Genomic DNA, 22,575 nt, shown 5'->3' with positions numbered 1-22,575 from the left:
GCGTAAGTTCCACTTTTCGGTGGAACTTCACTTTGTGTGTGTCCCCCCCCCCCAAAAAAATTGCATTTGAAAAACCGTTGTGCGAATAGCGTGCAACGAAAAAAATGTTTTGGGGTTCCAAGAAATTTTCTAGCAAAAAAAAAAGAATACTGATTGATAAACAGCCCTAAACTTTTTTTTCTCTTTTTTTTTTTAACGCTGAACTTCTGACCACAGACTGAAGCTTTTGACCCCTTTCACACTGCCCTGAAAGAGCCACTGCTGTGTCTCCAGTGTGAAAGCCCCAAGGTCTCTCACACTGGAGCGGTGCGCTGGCAGGACACAAGATAAAGTCCTGTTAGCCGCATCTTTGGAGCGGTGTGTATACCGCTACTTCACCGCTCCCGCCCATCCACATCAATGGGTAGCTCGGCTATACCGCCAGCAAAGTGCTGCTGCAGCTCTTTGCGGGTGTTTTTAACCCTTTTTTGGCCGCTAGTGGGGTGCTTTTACCGAATAGCGCCCGGTAATTGACAGTATAGCGGCGCTAAAAAAACGCACCCACCGCCCCAGTGCGAAAGGGGCCTTAGTGACAGGAGTAGAGCGCTGTAGCGTGGAGTCAGGCAAGTAATGCAGCCTCGTCAACCCCTTTGGTTCACCAAAGCATTCCTGAGAGCCCCGCAGAACATCCGCCATCTGTGCACACGTGGGGCTTCCGTGCAAAGTCTGGCAACAGGGAGGTACAAAAACCTTCCCTGCTTTTGCGTGTGCGCGGAAACCCCCTGCGCATGCGCAGATGCGCCCGCATGGCCCTATGGGTGCATCAGCACCAATATGGCGGCACGGAGCCTGGCCAAAAGCAGGGCCGGAGATCCGCTTTCAGAGCACATTAAACAGCGAGGCCCACCTCCCACGTAGCAATACTTTGAGGCGGACAGCCCTCCGTCTGGTCCCTGCGCCCTCCTCAGACCCATTTCCAGCAGCCTTTTCTCAGGGCCGACAGCCAATCGGAAGCGGGCAGCATTTGTGGCAACAAGGCTGAAATGACAAAACAAAGAATGTAAAAGGAAAAAAAAAAAACATGATGTCTTCTCTTAGCGAAAGGCCAGGATCTGGTATTATCTTCTGTGCAGGGGGTGCCCCGTCCTCTTCCCGGTGCTGAAGTTCAGAGACAGGAAGAGGACGGGGCACAGAAGATTTCTACAGGAACAAGCTGCCTGCACAACACGAGACATCCTTTTAGTTTTTGTTATAAAATAAGTAATTTTTCTCCTTCACTGATGTGCGCTCATGAGGCTGCACCGATGATCAGTGCTGAATAATTCTTGCCGGGTACCGACTCTCCTCGCTGATGCTGTGACAGTGGGTGAAGAAAGGAATGCCGAAACCCAGCATATCTGTTTGCATGTGATAACATGAACATGTGATTAACCACTTAGGCCCGTTTCACACTGGGGCGCTGGGTGCGCCGAAATGCCGCTATGCCGGCGGTATAGCCGCGCTGCCTCATTGATTTCAATGGGCAGAAGCGGTGAAGGAGTGGTGTATAAACACCGCTACAAAGATGCGGCTAGCAGGACTTCTTTTAGCGTCCTGCCAGCGCACCGCTCCAGTGTGAAAGCCCTCGGGGCTTTCACACTGGAGACACAGCAGCGGCTCTTTCAGGGCGCTTTCCAGGCGCTACTTTTAGCGATGTAGCGCCCCAGTGTGAAAGGGGCCTAAAAGGACCGAGACTCTTTTTTTAAGAGATTTGTTGTTTAAAAGCTAGAAAATTACTTAGAACCCCCAAACATTATACATTTTTTTTTCTAACACCATGGTGAATAAAATGGCGGTCGTTGTACTTTGTCACACAAGCGCATTTTTGGGGGAAAAATACACTTTTTTTAATAATAAAAAAAAATTATAATATACATTTTATTTATATATATATATATATATATATATATATATATATATATATATATATGACTAAACAGTAAAGTTTGCCCAATTATTTTGTTATGTTGTAAAAGATGATGTTAAGCCGAGTAAATTGATACCCACATATAACGCTTCAAAATTGCGCCCGCTCGTGTAAAGGCGATAAACATTTACCCTTAAAAATCTCCATAGGCGACGTTTTAAAAAAATTCTACAGCTTGCATGTTTTGCGTTACAGAGGTCCAGGATTTAATTATCGCTCTCGCTCTACTGATCACGGTGATACCTCACATGTGTGGTTTGTACACCGTTTTCATATGCCGGCGCTACTTACGTATGCGTTCGCTTCTGCACGCGACTCGGCGGGATGGGGCGCGCTTAAAAAAAAATTTTTCTTTTTATATTTATTTTTTTACCTTTTATTGTGTCACTTATTCCTATTACAAGGAATGTAAACATCCCTTGTAATAGAAAAAAAGCATGACAGGACCTCTTAAATATGAGATCTGGAGTCAAAAAGACCTCACATCTCATATTTACACTAAAATGCAATAAAAAATAAATAAAAAAATGTCCCTTTAAGAGCTATGGGCAGAAGTGATGTTTTGACGCCCTGCAATGGTAAGGAGACGGGTGAGGGGGGTCCCATCTTCTCCTCACTCGTCTCCATACCCAGCAAGGGATAGCATCCGATCGCCTCCGCCGCTATCAATGGCTTCAGTAAGTTGCGGAGGGCACCGGAGCATGGCGGGAGGGTGGGCCCTCTGACGCCGGCGATAAAAGTGATCTCGTGGGGAATCCGCCGCAGAGACCACTCTTATTAAAAAGCGGACCGCCGGCTGAAAAAGCAAATACCGGGGTTATGGCAGCTAGCTGCTGCCATAACAATGATATTCCTCTTCAAACCGAGGCTGTATATCGGCGCGCGGCGGTCCGTCAGTGGTTACATGTGATTATACACAGCTGATCACATGGTAAAGGGCCACTATGATTGGCATTTTACCGCGATCACAGAATGCGCCGGATGCACGGCCAAGAAGTGCGATTCTAGGGGGACATCCACAGATGCCCTCCTGGAACAATAAAGGCGTCTGAAGGTCTGACGTGGTTAGACCTGCAATTGGAGGCGTGTTATGACACGGTTACGCCACATTTTTTCCGTGTTCCCCCAACTGCTCATCCATGCATGTAGAGTGTGCTGGATGCGCTCACCAGGGGAGCATGGTTTTGGAAGGACTCCATGGGTGCCCTCCCAGAACTGGAAGAGGTTAACAGTTCAGACTGGAACGTAGACACGCACACACCCAGAGGAGACAAGACAATAAAACCATAAACAGGGGTTCTAGCCCCTCACTGACATTATTCCGTTACCTACAAAATAAATTCAACCTGAAAACAGTTCTATTTTCCCTTTAATCCACCAGTTGGGTGTTGGGAAGGAATCCAAAATGCCCAGAGGAAGGGCGGACATACTAGAGTAAAGAGCACACAGTGTTCTGGTGGGAACTGAGCCCAGAACCCAGCTCAGCAAACTCTGGTGGTGACCACCTAGGTGCTGTAGATCTCATTATAGTGATGGGCCTTTCTGTGGGACTTCGCTGAGCTGTGCGGTACCTACCTGGCATAATTCACCAAGCAGAGCAGCGTGGTCTCCAGCACCTGGACCACCAGGAGAGGACCCCTCACCCTCATCAGTGGCTCCTGCCAGATACAAAAATGCCTTTGTAAACACGGGTGTCTAGTCATTTGAAAGAATGTAGGAGAAAGGCGTCTGTGTCAACCATTAACATAAGCAAAAGGGTGGAATTCAAAGAGAGTCTGTCTCGAGAAAAAAAAAAAAAAACACACACACACAAATCTAAAACTACAGGCACATATAACCAAAAATACATACCTGTAGCAGCTTCAAACAAGGAAAAACATCGGACATGGCCCCTGCGTGGACTGAAACCATCGCATATACGGCCCCTGCGTGGACTGAAACCATCGCATATACGGCCCCTGCGTGGACTGAAACCATCGCATATACGGCCCCTGCGTGGACTGAAACCTTCGCATACGGCCCCTGAGTGGACTAGAACCTTCGCATACGGCCCCTGAGTGGACTAGAACCTTCGCATACGGCCCCTGAGTGGACTAGAACCTTCGCATACGGCCCCTGAGTGGACTAGAACCTTCGCATACGGCCCCTGAGTGGACTAGAACCTTCGCATACGGCCCCCTGAGTGGACTAGAACCTTCGCATACGGCCCCCTGAGTGGACTAGAACCTTCGCATACGGCCCCCTGAGTGGACTAGAACCTTCGCATACGGCCCCCTGAGTGGACTAGAACCTTCGCATACGGCCCCCTGAGTGGACTAGAACCTTCGCATACGGCCCCTGAGTGGACTAGAACCTTCGCATACGGCCCCTGAGTGGACTAGAACCTTCGCATACGGCCCCTGAGTGGACTAGAACCTTCGCATACGGCCCCTGAGTGGACTAGAACCTTCGCATACGGCCCCTGAGTGGACTAGAACCTTCGCATATGGCCCCTGAGTGGACTAGAACCTTCGCATACGGCCCCTGAGTGGACTAGAACCTTCGCATACGGCCCCTGAGTGGACTAGAACCTTCACATACGGCGCCTACGTGGACTAGAACCTTCACATACAATCCCTGCATGTCCTTTGCTTTTCCTATAAACAGAAGCTTCATGGAAACCATACCTACTCTAGGAAATACAACTGATCCCTCCGGGAACGATGTCACCGTCACCTCTGTAGCGTCCACAGTCTCCAGATAACGGAAGAAGTCATCCTCCACTGTACTGGGCATCACTGACTTCAGGTACTTCAAATCTGGAAGGAGGAGAAAAAGCGGAAATTAGAACCATCCCCCGCACTTACTCGCAAAACTTCTAGGGCTGGTTGGGCGAGATCAGAAATAGAGACGTGTACCGAAAATTCCAGTTGACGGTTTAGCAGACTGTCATTCCAGGTCAGGGATTCTAAAATGACTCAAATCAGAAACAGGCAGGAAAATAGGGACGAGTCTCCGGGTGAAGAAGGCAGATGAGGAAATAGTCGCCAGGCGAGAACATGGGAAGGTGGATGAGAGAGGAGTCGACAGGCAAGGGAGGAGTCAAGAGGCGAGAAGATGGGAGAGGGAGGAGACACCAGGTGAGAAAGTGGGCGAGGGAGGAGTCGTTGCCGGGCCGAGAAGGTGGGCGAGGGAGGAGTCGTTGCCGGGCCGAGAAGGTGAGCGAGGGAGGAGTCGTTGCCGGGCCGAGAAGGTGGGCGAGGGAGGAGTCGTTGCCGGGCCGAGAAGGTGGGCGAGGGAGGAGTCGTTGCCGGGCCGAGAAGGTGGGCGAGGGAGGAGTCGTTGCCGGGCCGAGAAGGTGGGCGAGGGAGGAGTCGTTGCCGGGCCGAGAAGGTGGGCGAGGGAGGAGTCGTTGCCGGGCCGAGAAGGTGGGCGAGGGAGGAGTCGTTGCCGGGCCGAGAAGGTGGGCGAGGGAGGAGTCGTTGCCGGGCCGAGAAGGTGGGCGAGGGAGGAGTCGTTGCCGGGCGACATGATGGGTGAGGGAGGAGTCATTGCTGGGCGAGAAGGTGGGCGAGGGAGGAGTCATTGGTGGGCCAGGGAGGAGTTGGTGGGCGAGGGAGGAGCCGTTGCCGGCCCGAGAAGGTGGGCGAGGGAGGAGTCATTGGTGGGCGAGGGAGGAGTTGGTGGGCGAGGGAGGAGCCGTTGCCGGCCCGAGAAGGTGGGCGAGGGAGGAGTCATTGGTGGGCGAGGGAGGAGTTGGTGGGCGAGGGAGGAGCCGTTGCCGGCCCGAGAAGGTGGGCGAGGGAGGAGTCATTGGTGGGCGAGGGAGGAGTTGGTGGGCGAGGGAGGAGCCGTTGCCGGCCCGAGAAGGTGGGCGAGGGAGGAGTCATTGGTGGGCGAGGGAGGAGTTGGTGGGCGAGGGAGGAGCCGTTGCCGGCCCGAGAAGGTGGGCGAGGGAGGAGTCATTGGTGGGCGAGGGAGGAGTTGGTGGGCGAGGGAGGAGCCGTTGCCGGCCCGAGAAGGTGGGCGAGGGAGGAGCCGTTGCCGGCCCGAGAAGGTGGGCGAGGGAGGAGTCGTTGGTGGGTGAGAAGGTGGGCGAGGGGGGAGTCGCCAGGTGAGAAGGTGAGAAGATGAGAAAAGGAGGGGCCGAGTCCAGAGGGAGGGGTCACCAGTAGAGGTCGACCGATATATCGGCCGATATTTGCCGTTTTTTAAATAATCGGCATCGGCCGATTGTGTTGATAAAAAGCCGATTCTACAGCGGGACTTTGAAATGACTTCTGTAAGAAGTCAGTGTAAGTTGCCTGAGTCGTCATAGCAACACTTTCCTCCACTCTGGGCAGACTGCCAAGAAAAGAACTAAATGATACAATATTTACACTTCTGAATGAATGAAATCATCTCTGTGTGTAAAGTTCTCAGTTTAACCATTTAAAGACTAAATCTTTTCTGACACTTGTTGCTTACAAGTAAAAATCCTGTATTTTCTGCCAGAAAATCACTTAGACCCCCCAAAAATTATATATATTTTTTTAGCAGAGATCCTAGGGAATAAAATAGCGGTTGTTGCAATATTTTATGTCACACGGCATTTGCACAGAGGTCTTTCAAATGCATTTTTTTTGGGAAAAAAATACACCATTTAAAAAATAAAAATAAAATAAAAACAGTAAAGTTAGCCCATTTTTTTTTTTTTGTCCAAAAGTTTTGACTACCCGTTTTTATTTAATATATAGGTTTGTTTTTTTTTTAATCTAGATCATACATACAAGTAAACTGATTGGAGGTTTGTTTTGTGTAATAAATGTTTAAAGTGGGAGTCCGCCGGGACTCCGCGTTTTTTTTTTTTTTAAAAGCCAGCAGCTACAAATACTGCAGCTGCTGACTTTTAAAATAGTGACACTTACCTGTCCAGCGCGCCCGCGATGTCGGCACCCAAAGCCGATCGCTAGATCGACACTCAAGTGCTGCCGCCGCCATCTTGGGTATGGGAATCAGGAAATGGAGCCTTTCGGCTTAATTTCCCGGTTCCCTACTGCGCATGCGCGAGCTGCGCTGCGCAATGAGGACGGTCCCCGCTGCCTCTGGGATCTGTGTGTTTCCCAGCAGGCAGCGGGGCACTTGCGGAAAGGGGCGTAATGTACGCCCCTTTCCGCAGAGAGCTAGCCCGGAAGTGGGTGCAGTTACCTGGATTATCCAGGTAACTGCACCCCCCTCCCCCCTGAAAGGTGCCAATTGTGGCGCCGGAGGGGGGGAGGAATCCGATGAGCGGAAGGTCCATTTTAGGGTGGACCTCCGCTTTAAGTGTAAGAAATTTTCTGTATCACTTATGAAGACTGCTTTCACACTGGAGCGGGCAGACGTTGATGGTAAAACGCAAGTTTTAGCGGCTCTTTACCATCATTTTAGCGGTGCTATTTGGCTGCTAGTGGGGCACATATAACCCAGCTAGCGGCCAAGGAAGAGGTTAAATGCGCCCCTTGAAGCACCGCTGCCAAATTGCATTGCATGCGCTTCGGCAGTGGTGCCCATTCATATCAATGGGCAGGAGTGGTGGAGGAGCGGTAAACACCACTCCAAACGTGCTGCTTGCAGGACTTTTTTTTTTAAGATCCTGCCAGCGCATCGCCTCAGTGTGAAAGCACCCTGTCTTTCACACAGACTGCAGGGGAGCCATTTTACAGGCACTTTACAGGCGCTATTTTTAGCCCAAAAGCGCCTTAAAAAACGCCCCAGTGGGAAAGGTGTGTTAGATCAAGGGGGATTAAAAATAAATAAATAAAATAAAATCGGCCTAACATATCGGCCCAAAAAAATCGGCATCATATATCGGCTATCGGCCGCCATGATTTCTAAATATCGGCATCGGCCAGAGAAAAACCCATATCGGTCGACCTCTAGTCACCAGGTGAGAATACGGGCGAGGGAGGAGCTGAGTTCAGAGGGATGGGTCACCAGGTGGGGAGGGGCACAGAGACTATTGCTGTCCATACACTTTAGTGACTATACAATCCAAAATGTAAAATAAACTTTAACCACTTGCCGCCCGCCCTATAGGCAATTGACGGCGGCAAAGTGGTTTCATAATCCTGACCGGACGTCATATGACGTGATCAGGATTATGAGCCGCTGCGCGCCCCCGGGGACGCGCATCGCCGCGATCGTTGTTGCGGGGTGTCAGTCTGACACCCGGCAACTACGATCTCGGTAAAGAGTCTCCAACGGAGACTCTGGACACGGCTGATCACGTGGTAAAATCACGGCTGATCACAGTGTAAATGGGAAGAGCCGGTGATCGGCTTTTCCTCACTCGTGTCTGTCAGACGAGAGTAGAGGAGAGCCGATCGGCTGCTCCTCTGACAGGGGGGGTCTGTGCTGATCGATTATCAGCACAGCCCCCCCCCCGAGGATGCCTACACTGGACCACCAGGGACGCCACCAGACCACCAGGGAAAAGGTAATCCTCTCTAGACCACCAGGGATGCCAGTCAGCACAATGGATGCCAATCAGTGCCCATAATGGATGCCAATCAGTGCCCACAATGGGCATCACTGATTGGCATGCATTATTGTTTGGCACTGATTGGCATCCATTAGTACAGTATAACACCAATGCCGCCTATGAGTGCCCACCTGTGCCGCCTTTCAGTGCCCACCTGTGCCGCCTATCAGTGCCGCCTATCCATGCCCATCTGTGCCGCCTATACATGCCCATCTGTGCCGCCCATCCATGCCAATCCGTGCCAGCTATCAGTGCCAATTTGTGCCACCTATCAGTGTCCATCCGTGTCGCCCATCAATGCCGCCTATCAGTGCCGCCTATCAGTGTCCATCAATGCTGCCTATCAGTGCCGCCTATCAGTGTCCATCAATGCTGCCTATCAGTGCCGCCTATCAGTGTCCATCAATGCCACCTCATCAGTGCCACTTCATTGGTGCCACATCATTGGTGCCCATCAGTGCCGCCTTATCAGTGCCCATCAGTGAAGGAGAAAACGTACTTATTTACAAAGTTTTGAAACTGAAGCAAAAAAAAAAGTTTTTTTTCAAAATTTTTGGTATTTTTTTTATTTGTAGCGCACAGGTACAGTGTAGCATGACCGCGCAATTGTCATTCAAATTGCGACAGCGCTGAAAGCTCAAAATTGGTCTGGGCAGGAAGGTGTTTAAGTGCCCCCCCCCCCGGTATTGAAGTGGTTAAAATTTACAAAAACAATGTAACAGGAGGAGGGAGGGGGAGGAGCTAATACAATAATAGGAGGGGTTCCAGGAGTACGTGCTATCACAGTGAAAAGTACATAATAGGAGGAGTCTCAAGGAGGGCGGGGAAATGAAGTGAGTGGAGTGAAAAACGAATAGAGCGCTAATTAATAATAGGCGGGGTCACCAGGTGAGATGAGGACAGTGGGAGGAGTCACCATTCGCGGTGGGCGGGGTTACCTGAGCGGGAAAAGCCGAAGTCCTTGAGGTAGCGGAGACTCTCCTCCAGGCCGCAGTAGATGGTGAACTCTCCGTGGAAAGGCGCCTTTCGGAAGAAAAGCTCGAACTCCGCCGCCTCCCTATGCCGCCCGCTCCTCCAGTAGCCGTACGCCATAGTGAACTGGTAGAGATCGGTGAGCATTGGGAGCTCCATACTGGGAGGACATAACACTGCGGCCAATGGACGCTCTACTTCCGGCGTTGAGGCTGCTGGGAAAGGTAGTCCGAGCGGGGGAGGGGGAGGGGGGGGTGGAACGACCTCACCACATGAGTGTTGTTCGATACATTCTCACCACGTGCAGTTAAGCTCCGCCCACTTCAACTACGTATTCCTTCAACGGCCCGCCCATCCTGTTTTAGGAACCGCCCACGTTCCAAAGACCGCCTGGGAATACCAGGTGCTGTAGGCTTTTTCTTCCAGCAGGGGTCACTCTCCTCTATGCCTCCTCCCCCCCCTTTTTTTTTTAACCACTTCAGACCCGGACCAATTGTCAGCCTAAGGACCAGAGGTCTTTTTACAATTTGGCACTGCGCTGCTTTAACTGGTAATTGCGCGGTCATGCAATGTTGTCCCCAAACGAAATTTGCGTCCTTTTCTTCCCACAAATAGAGCTTTCTTTTGATGGTATTTGATTGCCTCTGCGATTTTTTTATTTTTTGCTATATAAATGGAAAAAGACCGAAAATTTTGAAAAAAAAAAGATATTTTCTACTTTTTGTTATAAGAAAAATCAAATAAACTCAATTTTAGTCATACATTTAAGGCAAAATTTATCCAGCCACATGTATGATTGCCTATCTCATTTCTTGAGGTGCTAAAATGGCAGAGCAGTACAACCCCCCCCCCCCCCCCCCAATGACCCCATTTTGGAAAGTAGACACCCCATTGAGTATTTTTATTTTTTTGTCCCAAGTGATTGAATAATGACAAAAAAAAAGTTTACAAAAAGTTGTCACTAAGGCTGCTTTCACACTGGGGCGGTATTCAGGCGTTACAGCGCTAAAAATAGCGCCTGTGTAGCGCCTGAAAAAAACCCGGCCCCTTTCACTCCAGTGTAAAAGCCGGAGGGCTTTCACACTGGAGCGATGCGCTGGCAGGACAGTGAAAAAAGTCCTGCTAGCCGCATCTTTGGAGCGGTGAAGGAGCGGTGTATTCACCGCTCCTACCCGTTGAAATCAATGGGACACCGCGGCAAAAGCGGCGCTTTGCGGGCAGGTTTAACCCTTTTTCGGCCGCTAGCAGGGGTTAAAATCACCCTGCTAGCGCCCGCAGACCGCCGCTAAAACGACGGTAAAACGCCGCTAAAAATAGCGGCGCTTTACCGCCGACGCCGCCCCAGTGTGAAAGTAGCCTAAATGATATATTGCTCACACATGCCATAGTTATATGTGAAATTGCACCCCAATATATATTCTGCTGCTTCTCCTCAGTACGGGGATACCACATATGTGGGACTTTTTGGAAGCCTAGCCGCGTACGGGGCCCCGAAAACCAATCTCTGCCTTCAGGATTTCTAAGGGTGCAAATTTTTGATTTCACTCCTCACTACCTATCACAGTTTTCGAAGGCCATAAAATGCCAAAATAGCACAAAACCCCCCAAATGACCCCATTTTGGAAAGTAGACACCCCAAGGAAATTGCTGATGGGTATGTTGAGTCCATTGAATATTTTTTTTTTGTCCCAAGTGATTGAATAATGACAAAAAAAAAAAAAGTTTACAGAAAGTTGTCACTAAATGATATATTGCTCACACATGCCATAGTTATATGTGGAATTGCACCCCAATATATATTCTGCTGCTTCTCCTGATCACAGTTTTGAAGGCCATAAAATGCCAAAATAGCACAAACCCCCCCCAAATGACCCCATTTTGGAAAGTAGACACCCCAAGCTATTTACTGAGAGGCATGTTGAGTCCATGAAATATTTTATATTTTGCCACAAGTTGCGGGAATATTACAAACTTTTTTTTTTTTTTTTTGCACAAAGTTGTCACTAAATTATATATTGCTCACACATGCTATGGGCATAAGTGAAATTACACCCCAAAATAAATTCTGCTGCTTCTCCCGAGTACGGGGATACCACATGTGGGGGACTTTTTGGGAGCCTAGCCACGTACGGGACCCCGAAAAAACCAAGCACTGCCTTCCGGATTTAAATATAAAACGCTACCAAAAGAAAACTGTTAGCGATGGCAGGGATCAGGCCTGACTCTGCGAACGCTGCAGTTATGTGTTTAGTGTTTTGTAAGTGACAGTGATCGATCGATACTGCACTTGGGTGGGCTGGGCGGAGGGGCAAAACGCAGGTGCTAGCAGGTATCTGGGCAATGCGTTTATTTTTTTTTTTTTTTTGGAACCCTTATACGGTGATCGCTGGTGAAAGGGTTAACTCTAGGGGCAATCAGGGGGTTAAAATCTTTATTAGGTAGTATATGGGGGTACCTAACGCTATAAAAACCTGGCGGTGAACCTAACTAGCTACCTAGCAGCACCAGTAACACTAATGCAGCGATCAGAAAAACGATCGCTTAGTGACACTGGCAAAAGGGGGTGAAAGGGTTACCTGGGGGCAATCAGGGGGTTAAAACCTTTATTAGGTAGTATATGGGGGTCCCAGACGCTATATAAAAACCTGACGGGGAACCTAAATAACTAACTAAAAAGTAAAAAATAGTGTAGCGCTTCTTAAGTGATAAATGTAATCAACATGTGTTAGGAGAATGATCATATAACAAAGATCGTATAAATAATATATATGAGCAAAATAAAGTCCAAGAAATGGGTATAAGCTTCCGTGATAAAGCTGGCACGAAGATGGTCAGACCGTATCAAAGTAAGAGGCAAATCCTACTAAACGAATATGTCCATATACATCAGCTTGTCTGGAAACATTAAGGAAAGTAGATAGATACTTCTTACCAACTATGTTGGACTCACACAGTCGTATGACAGTTGAGTCAGTAAGGCTTGGGGTCTCAATCTGGGACCGAGGAGTGGATCAGGAAGGTCCGTCAACTTGGTGGGGAAACTCCAAAAGACTGTATGCCCAATGATGAATCTCACCGATGGAACTTCAGAATGGTTTGGAAATCCAGCTCAGATGTGGCCCATTACACACCGATACTCCAAATACCCCAAGATGAAGGGGAAGGTATTTTGGGGGTTTTTAGACCAAAAAAGGAAGAAAGAGCTCCACATGGTGCGGGTCAGGCGGTAAAAATGGTAATTTATTAAAAGTCAAAAGAATTAATAATGACTTAGTGATCACAAAGCGAATAGAATAAAAATGAAAATAAAAGCAATGTGGGGTGCCAACAGCTAGCCCGACGCGTTTCGACACATATGTCTTCGACAGGGGCATGCCTGTCTAAAAACCCCCAAAATACCTTCCCCTTCATCTTGGGGTATTTGGAGTATCGGTGTGTAATGGGCCACATCTGAGCTGGATTTCCAAACCATTCTGAAGTTCCATCGGTGAGATTCATCATTGGGCATACAGTCTTTTGGAGTTTCCCCACCAAGTTGACGGACCTTCCTGATCCACTCCTCGGTCCCAGATTGAGACCCCAAGCCTTACTGACTCAACTGTCATACGACTGTGTGAGTCCAACATAGTTGGTAAGAAGTATCTATCTACTTTCCTTAATGTTTCCAGACAAGCTGATGTATATGGACATATTCGTTTAGTAGGATTTGCCTCTTACTTTGATACGGTCTGACCATCTTCGTGCCAGCTTTATCACGGAAGCTTATACCCATTTCTTGGACTTTATTTTGCTCATATATATTATTTATACGATCTTTGTTATATGATCATTCTCCTAACACATGTTGATTACATTTATCACTTAAGAAGCGCTACACTATTTTTTACTTTTTGCTTGTTTAACTTTGTTTGTTTAGGTGTTGGCTGCTGTGCTTTTTGTGTACATTTGATTTTAGCGCAGTGTTTTCCCCCTATTTTTTAAATAACTAACTGGCTAACCAGCGTCACCAGTGACACTTATGCTGTGATCGCTGGTGAAAGGGTTAACTGTAGGGGCAATCAAGGGGGTTAAAACCTTTATTGGGTAGTATATGGGGGTACCTAATGCTATAAAAACCTGGCGGTGAACCTAAAAATATAACTAGCTACCTAGCGGCACCAGTGACACTAATGCAGCGATCAGAAAAACTATCGCTTAGTGACACCGGTAAAAAGGGGGTGAAAGGGTTAACTCTAGGGGCAATCAAGGGGGTTAAAACCTTTATTGGGTAGTATATGGGGGTACCTAGCGCTATAAAAACCTGGCCGTGAACCTAAAAAAATAACTAGCTACCTAGCGGCACCAGTGACACTAATGCAGCGATCAGAAAAACGATCGCTAAGTGACACTGGTAAAAGGGGGTGAAAGGGTTAACTCTAGGGGCAATCAGGGGGTTAAACCTTTATGGTGGGGTAGGGGGCTACCCTGGACCTAACACTAACTGCCCTGACAGTTTTTACTGTCACAACTGACACTAAATGCAGTGATCAGTAAATAAATGATCACTGCAATCAGTGACACTGGGGGGGGGGGGAATCGGGGGGTGACAGTGTGCCTATGTGTACCTACGTGTCAGTGTAGTGATTGATGCACTTACTATGTCCTCTCCTCGTAGTCCGGTCAAAAAGACCACCCCAAGGAGAGTGACATCACTTCCTCCCTGCCTGTGTTTACACTACACAGGCGGGGGGAAGCTTCTCATTCGCCAGGAGCGATCGAGAGGGGATGGCCAGAAACCAACGGCCGTCCCCTCCTCCCGGATCGCTCCTGAAGCGAAACGGACCGCCGCAGCCAGCGGGAGGGGGTCCGATCGGACCCCCTGCCCGCTGGAAGGCAGGCACGTACGGGTACGTGTTTGTGCCCGTACATGCCATTCTGCCGACGTATTATTACATGTGGCGGTCCTTAAGTGGTTAAATCAGAAAATACGTTTATTGGGAAAACCAGATAACATTACATACATGGGCATAATCATGTTATTACAAGTACAGAGAGAGCAGAAATCCTTATACATAGCATATAACGAGCAACCTACTGACACATCTACAGGAGTAGCTTTCATAGGCATGGCGTAGGCATAATAATGTTGCCTTATGTATCAAAAACCCAATGGGTTAGCAAGTTTTTACCCTTCACTATCGGGGCTAATGTCACCCAACATGGGGCTATTTCTCCTAGGTCTATAGTTATTCAAAAAAGAACATGATAACCACAGGGTACGTACAATTTCCAAACCGGGCAAACAAAAGAAAAGAGATCCATGTCCTCATCACTCTCATTATGCATTCACAATTGTATGCCATGATCCCCTAAATATAAGTACAACTATTTCCACATAAGCAGACTACCCTCTCATAACCAATACACTGGCCCGTCATATCTGCAGAAGCCTATCCTTAATTAGCTGAGTTGGAGCTAGTCCAGGTGTATCCAGCCAGGGTTGCCACAATGCATAGAATTTTTTAAGAACGTTTCTATGTTGGTAGGTAAGTTTTTTCCCATATAAGCATATTGGTAACCAATTCCACCCATCCTTTCCCTTTTGGAACCTTCGAAGTTATCCAGAATCTCGCAATAGCCTTGCATGCAAGAGACAGTAATCGTAGAACTGCGGTATGGCCACTGGGCGAGAGAGAGAGGGGATCTCCAATGCGCCCAGCAGACATACAATCGGGTTCTGTGGAATTGGAATTTGATATACCTGGGATATAGTCGTCAATACACGCTGCCAATATCTGAACAATTTCGGGCTTTTTTCACATCATGTGTAATAAATCTCCCTCGTCTCTGTTACATTTTGGGCATAGCAGGGAGTCGCGAAACCCCCATTTATGCAACTTGGATGGAGTTCTGTATACTAGACATGTGCAAAAAGAAAAAAATTATTTCGTTTTGTTTTAATTCGTTAATTAATTAATTTCGTTTAGTTATATTTGTTAAATTCGTTTTCGGATTTCGTTTTCTACTGAATTCGAAAAATCGGTCGCATTCGAAAATATTTCAACCAAATTCGAAAATATTTCTACCGGATTCGAAATTATTTCAACCGCATTGCAAACTATTTCAACCGGATTGGAAAATATTTTGCGACCTGACTTTAGGGCCTTGTATCTCAGGGTCACTTGGTGATAGATACCCCAGGTGTTGTAGTGCTAGTTCTATTGTGTTTGCATGCCAAATTTGGTGTTTTTAGCTATAAGTGACCAAAAAGAAGTGAAATGGCTGTTAATAGTCTACAGGAGATCTGCTAAAAAAAAAAAAAGAAATATATGCTAATAGTCTACAGGAGATCTGGTGAGAAAACAAAATAGATACTAATAGTCTGCAGGAGATCTGCAAAAAATGAAATAGATGCTAATAGTCTAATAGTAACAAATAGTAATCTGCAAAAGAAATTAAAAATGAAATAGATATTATCTATATTCTATTCTGTTCTTCTAGTCTATTCTCTATTTCTATTCAAATTCGAATTCATTCTATACGAAATTCGAATGTCAGAAAGAAATATATATATATATATATATAATAAAACCACCATCTTCCGAAATTCAAATTTAGTATATAATGATTTTAATAGAATTTTTTTTTAATAGAATATAAAAGAATAGACTAGAAAAACAATAGAACAGAATAAAATATAATATTATATATATATGTTTTTCTAGTCTATTTTCTATTTTATTATAATCTTTTCTATCCAAATTTAAACTTAATTAAAAAATTTGAATTCATACTATTCGAAATTCTAATTTATTCTATTTGAAATTTGAATTTCAGAAGATGGTTGTATATTCTTTCTATTTTATTCTATTAAATTATATTTTTTTCTAATCTTTTCTATTTGAATTAGAAATTTTGGAAGATGGTTAGTTACTTATATACATCTGTCACATTAACTTCTCATACTTGCAGTGTACCAGTGCAAAAAAACACACACATCTTATTTCATTCATATTTATCACATCAATGAAGTTGTCAGCATGCCTGATTGAAGAAGTCACGGATGTCGATCGCAAGGCAAGTACATATGCTGTATGTCATTGTCCACTTGCCACGTCACCTGCCACAAGTTGTGTATTGTCCAATTGCTACATCACCTGCCACAAGTTGTGTATTGTCTACTTGCCATGACACCTGCCACGAGTGCCACGTGACCTGCCACATGACCAAGTTGTGGATTGTCCACTTGCCACGTCACCTGCCACAAGTTGTGGGGTTCCTAGCACCGAGTGACCCAGAGATATGGACAATATGTCAAGTACTTTTCTGCAGAAGAGAATGAGCTTTTGGGGCCACGTATCTCGGGGCCACTTGTAGCTAGGAACCCCAAATTTGGTATGCAAACACAATAGAACTAGCACTACAAAATCACCAATTGGGGTTATTTCAACCAAATTCAAAAATATTTCTACCGGCTTCGAAATGATTTCAACATGATTCGAAATTATTTCAACCGCATTTGAAACGTTCAACTGGATTGGAAAATATTTTGCGACCCGACTTTAGGGCCATGTATCTCAGGGTCACTTGGTGCTAGAAACCCCAAAGATGTTGTAGTGCTAGTTCTATTGTGTTTGTATACCAAATTTGGGATTTCTAGCTATAAGTGACCCCGAGATACGTGGCCCCCAAAGTCAGGTCGCAAAATGTCATTCTCTGCTGCAGAAAAGTGCTTGACATTTTGCGACCCGACTTTGAGGCCCCCGTAACTCGGGGTCACTTGGAGCTAGAAACTCCAAATTTGGAGAGGTTGTAGTGCTAGTTCTTCTGTATTTGCATGCATACCAAACTTGGGGTTTCTAGCTACAAGTGGCCCCTGAGATACGTGGCCCCAAATTTGGGTCGCAAAATGTCATTTTTCGAATTTGATCCGAATTTCGTTTGAATTCGTTAGCATTGTAATTCGGTAATTCGGATGCATCCGAATGTCCGAATAATGGAAATTCGTCCGAATTTCGATTCGGAACGAAACGAAATGCACATGTCTACTGTATACTCTATGTAGTAAAAATAAGTGTGACAGCCTGTGTGAAGTAGAGACTGAGACCACTGGGGTCGATGTCAGACATAGGTCCCACTGTTCTCTGTCAATAGGGCCCAAGTCCCTCTCCCACCCCCGTCTGCAGTGCAATTTAGAAGCATCGTGTGTTGAATTAAGTAATCTAGCATATATCCTCGAGATCATGCCCCTCCTGTCTCCCGACAGCAACACATCATCCATCAGGGGATGCGTCACTATCGCAAGAGAGGACAGCCTGAGCTCTTATGCACTGCATACCGAAGCTGCAGCTATTGATAAAACTGTGTTCTGGTGATTGGGAATTCCTCCTGTAGTTCTGTAAAGGATTTAAATACTGTACCTCTAAATAACTGCGCGATGTAATGCACACCCGCTGCCTCTCCCTGACGAAAATTTGTACGTTTATATAATTCTTTATAATATTTATTCCTCCAAATACGGGTGAAGGAATAGGCTCCCCTCACATTCATAATAGATCTGACATCCTTCCATAGAGTGTGTAAGAGCCTTATTGTAGGAAGAGATTGCGTTATACCCGCGTCCAGGTGTGATAGTGCCGTGAGCGTGGAGTCCTGTGGGACCAGCAGGGACCTAATAGGTTCTTCAACATCTGGTTCCCCCCCATCCACCCAAGTGCTGTAGTTGGGAGGCTATGAAGTAATATCGAGCATGGGAGACTGCCAGGCCACCCTGGTCTTTTGCTAATTGTAACGAGTGTAAACTAATTCTTGCCGACTTTTTTCCCCAGATTAGATCTCTAAATTGAGCATCTATTTGCGTAAACCATTTGTGCGGTATCCAAATGGGGGAGTTATGAAAGACATACAGGAGTTGTGGGGCCCACACCATTTTAATCAGGTTCGCTCTCCCGGTGACCGACAGAGGGAGCTTCACCCATGCAGTACATTTCTCTCTAAATTTGTGAAGTAATGGAGCCAGATTCAAAGCAAGGTATTGGTTGGGGTCCACCGTCACCTGTATGCCCAGATAATGGAATTCATCTACCGTGAGTATGTCTTTGGCACACTCAGGAAGAGAGTGCGGTAGGGGGTCTAAGGGAAGGAGCACAGATTTATTCCAGTTAATGCTAAACCCCCGACAGCTCACCGAAATCTGCAATTAGACGCATCACATTTTCCAGTGAGTGATCAGTGTCCCCAAGATAGATCAACGTATCATCCGCGTACAGAGAAATTAAGTCTTGCCTAAGGCCCCGGCGAAACCCAATGATGTCCCGTGATGCTCTAATATGGATGGCTAAAGGTTCAAGCGTGAGAGCAAACAACAGGGGTGACAAAGGACACCCCTGTCGAGTGCCTCTAAAGAGATTAAAGGGGTCCGACACGTCACCGTTGATTCTCATCCTCGCCGTTGGGGCGTGGTAGAGTAACTGGACCCATTTTAGAAAAGAGGGACCCACCCCAAACCTTGACAGCGTCTCCCAGAGATATGGCCATTTAACACTGTCAAACGCTTTTGCCGCGTCTAACGAAAGAATGGCCCTATTGCCCGGGTTATCGACAGGGATTTGTAAGTTAAGGAAAAGCCTGCGTAAATTTTGAGCAGTCGACCTGGTTGGAATGAACCCAGACTGGTCTCTGTGTATCACCGTTTGAATACATTTGGCCAATCTGTTAGCCAAAACTCTGGCCAGCAGTTTAACGTCGAATGTAAGCAATGAGATCGGTAAGAATCCGGGGACAGGGCATCTTTTCCAGGTTTCAGTAGGACCACCACCAGTGCCTCACTCATAGGCGGGGAGTGTCCCGATTTCAAAAGCTCTATTAGGAGGTAAGGTGGTAATTAAACTCACTTGTTGCCTTATCTGCATTTAATTAGCCTCAGAACCTGTGTAATTCAGATGTGTTTGGGTTTAAAGGGATGAGGTGGCAACCCTAGTTGGCCTCGTGCAAGTGCTGCCTGATCACCCGAAACCCAGCCTTCCCCTATATTTATATGACCGGTGGGTAGGCTAGATCCAAAAAAAACAGCAGCGCACGCATTACCTCTTTCCCTCCAAGCCTGGGGCAGCCGCTAACTAAAACCGCGCTCCTGTAGGCAACCTGCTGCCTACACCTTAGCCGCTTCAGGGTGCCGGTTTGACGAGGGGTCGGCTCTGTGGCTTCTCTCTGGCTTTGGCAGTCGGCGTGCGTGTTTCCCGTGCTGTCCCCCAGCCTGGAGATCGCTGTGGAATGTGTTGGCGCAAGGGCGACTAAAGAGCAGGAGTGATGGCACCAAAAGGTCTCAGGAGAGTGCTGGAAAATGGCTGGGCCGTGGAGCCTAAGCAGGATGTAGGATGGGGGCTAGCTAGGTGGGGGTTGCGCCTGGCCGTTGTTTTGCTGCTATAGGGGACTGGATGCGTGGCAATCTCCTGAGGGAGGGAGGTAGAGAGAAGAAAGTGTATTTTTGAAAGAAGGGGTGAGATTGTGTAAGTGGGCTTGTAAAAAGTGTAGGCTTGGTTGGGCAGGGGTGATTTTGTAGGAGCTAGGTGTGCAGGAGGGCTTGCAGAGAGGGAGAGCGCTTTGGGTAAAAGTGAATGTAAAAAGAGGCATTATGGGAGAGTGACTGACCCCTGGTGGAAGAAAAGCAAAAGCCTACAGCACCTGGTATTCCCAGGCGGTCTCCCATCCAAGTACTAACCAGGCCCGACCCTGCTTAGCTTCCGAGATCAGACGAGAGCGGGCGCATTCAGGGTGGTGTGGCCATAGGCAAAGCTCATGGTCTCTTTCAAGCTTCTTGTACTTGTCACCGGCAGCCTGGCTCCGCCTTTCCTTGACTTTACTACAATCAGCTGTGCCTTTTCACAAGCCTGGCAGCACACCGCACTTTGTCGTGTCGTCTCTCCTCTCGCTTGCTCTCCTCAAGCCCGTCCCTGCCTCCTGCTGCTTTGCTCCCTCTTTAACCTCTTCCTGCCTGCACCTTCTCACGCACAAACCACATCCTCAGCCTTGCTTCCACGGCTCCTTTCTGGCTTCCCCTGGCCTGACTTTAACCCTTTTCGCTGACAAGGCTTTGCACCACAGGAAGAAGAAGAGCAGCAGGTTGCATGTAGCGCGGGGCCTTATGCCTGCACTTGTTTACGCCTTCGCTCTCCTAGCAGGTGGCCAGCCCATGGATCTCCAGAACCTGCCTTCTGTTCCGTTGGCTACTGGAAGCTGACTGCTGGGGAGAAAGCCAGTACATCTACCCCCCTGGCTACCGGAGGACCCCTCACCTATACCAGGCACCATGCCTCACCAGTGGCTGCAGTCAAGCAACTGCTTGACTTGCCCACTAGGTAGACCTTTTCCTCTAGAGTTGCTCCATACCCCACATGTGCCGCCTTACTCACCCAACTTCTTTTCAATAGGCCTGGAGACCAACATGCATGATGCACCCCTTTCAAGGACTTCAGAGAAGGCTTAGAACACTTGATGCAACTTGACTGAGAAGTCTGGCCCATTACAGTTCAACGTGAACAATGGTCATATCCTGACCCAAACGACCACTGATTGGCTTCCCAGGATTACCTCTACAAGGTAGCAGTTCATATTGGCCTTTGAGTTGCCATCTCATCCCTTTAAATCCAAACACATCTGAATTGCACAGATTCTTTGGCTGATTAAGGTGGTAATTAAACTCACTTGTTGCCTTATCTGCATTTAATTAGCCTCAGAACCTGTGTAATTCAGATGTGTTTGGGTTTAAAGGGATGAGGTGGCAACCCTAGTTGGCCTCGTGCAAGTGCTGCCTGATCACCCGAAACCCAGCCTTCCCCTATATTTATATGACCGGTGGGTAGGCTAGATCCAAAAAAACCAGCAGCGCACGCATTACCTCTTTCCCTCCAAGCCTGGGGCAGCCGCTAACTAAAACCGCGCTCCTGTAGGCAACCTGCTGCCTACACCTTAGCCGCTTCAGGGTTCCGGTTTGACGAGGGGTCGGCTCTGTGGCTTCTCTCTGGCTTTGGCAGTCGGCGTGCGTGTTTCCCGTGCTGTCCCCCAGCCTGGAGATCGCTGTGGAATGTGTTGGCGCAAGGGCGACTAAAGAGCAGGAGTGATGGCACCAAAAGGTCTCAGGAGAGTGCTGGAAAATGGCTGGGCCGTGGAGCCTAAGCAGGATGTAGGATGGGGGCTAGCTAGGTGGGGGTTGCGCCTGGCCTTTGTTTTGCTGCTATAGGGGACTGGATGCGTGGCAATCTCCTGAGGGAGGGAGGTAGAGAGAAGAAAGTGTATTTTTGAAAGAAGGGGTGAGATTGTATAAGTGGGCTTGTAAAAAGTGTAGGCTTGGTTGGGCAGGGGTGATTTTGTAGGAGCTAGGTGTGCAGGAGGGCTTGCAGAGAGGGAGAGCGCTTTGGGTAAAAGTGAATGTAAAAAGAGGCATTATGGGAGAGTGACTGACCCCTGGTGGAAGAAAAGCAAAAGCCTACAGCACCTGGTATTCCCAGGCGGTCTCCCATCCAAGTACTAACCAGGCCCGACCCTGCTTAGCTTCCGAGATCAGACGAGAGCGGGCGCATTCAGGGTGGTGTGGCCGTAGGCGAAGCTCATGGTCTCTTTCAAGCTTCTTGTACTTGTCACCGGCAGCCTGGCTCCGCCTTTCCTTGACTTTACTACAATCAGCTGTGCCTTTTCACAAGCATGGCAGCACACCGCACTTTGTCGTGTCGTCTCTCCTCTCGCTTGCTCTCCTCAAGCCCGTCCCTGCCTCCTGCTGCTTTGCTCCCTCTTTAACCTCTTCCTGCCTGCACCTTCTCACGCACACACATCCTCAGCCTTGCTTCCACGGCTCCTTTCTGGCTTCCCCTGGCCTGACTTTAACCCTTTTCGCTGACAAGGCTTTGCACCACAGGAAGAAGAAGAGCAGCAGGTTGCATGTAGCGCGGGGCCTTATGCCTGCACTTGTTTACGCCTTCGCTCTCCTAGCAGGTGGCCAGCCCATGGATCTCCAGAACCTGCCTTCTGTTCCGTTGGCTACTGGAAGCTGACTGCTGGGGAGGAAGCCAGTACATCTACCCCCCTGGCTACCGGAGGACCCCTCACCTATACCAGGCACCATGCCTCACCAGTGGCTGCAGTCAAGCAACTGCTTGACTTGCCCACTAGGTAGACCTTTTCCTGTAGAGCTGCTCCATACCCC

The 22,575-nt window shown here is 47.9% G+C and overlaps 1 protein-coding gene and 2 non-coding genes across 4 annotated transcripts in view; all 3 read right to left on the bottom strand.

Annotated features, from left to right (window-relative positions):
- Nucleotides 1–9,632, bottom strand: part of NAPRT (nicotinate phosphoribosyltransferase) — a 53,476-nt gene extending 43,844 nt beyond the window's left edge. The window contains exons 1-4 of one of the 2 annotated variants that reach the window (XM_077490535.1): nt 9,365–9,632; nt 4,661–4,743; nt 3,521–3,603; nt 887–1,017 (exon numbers count right to left, since the gene is read on the bottom strand). In XM_077490535.1, the coding sequence (XP_077346661.1) occupies nt 887–1,017; nt 3,521–3,603; nt 4,661–4,743; nt 9,365–9,557 (490 nt within the window). In that variant the 5' untranslated portion in view covers nt 9,558–9,632. Of the gene's footprint in view, nt 1–886; nt 1,018–3,520; nt 3,604–4,615; nt 4,744–9,364 lie in introns of both variants that reach the window. The other variant, XM_077490536.1, reaches the window with a different exon arrangement.
- A 10,416-nt stretch (nt 9,633–20,048) lies between these two features.
- Nucleotides 20,049–20,167, bottom strand: LOC143999590 (5S ribosomal RNA). The gene has a single exon (XR_013278058.1). It is a non-coding gene; the product is annotated as a 5S ribosomal RNA (ribosomal RNA).
- Nucleotides 20,168–21,858: 1,691 nt separating this feature from the next.
- Nucleotides 21,859–21,977, bottom strand: LOC143999559 (5S ribosomal RNA). Its single transcript, XR_013278030.1, has one exon. It is a non-coding gene; the product is annotated as a 5S ribosomal RNA (ribosomal RNA).
- Between the last annotated feature and the right edge of the window lie 598 nt (nt 21,978–22,575).

Source organism: Lithobates pipiens, unplaced genomic scaffold (assembly GCF_037356315.1).
Source record: "Lithobates pipiens isolate NorthernLeopardFrog02 unplaced genomic scaffold, aLitPip1_a1.2 Scaffold_19, whole genome shotgun sequence".
NCBI classification, from domain to species: Eukaryota; Metazoa; Chordata; class Amphibia; order Anura; family Ranidae; genus Lithobates; species Lithobates pipiens.
Note: the sequence above shows the minus strand (reverse complement) of the source record. Positions and strands in the feature narration are given on the sequence as shown.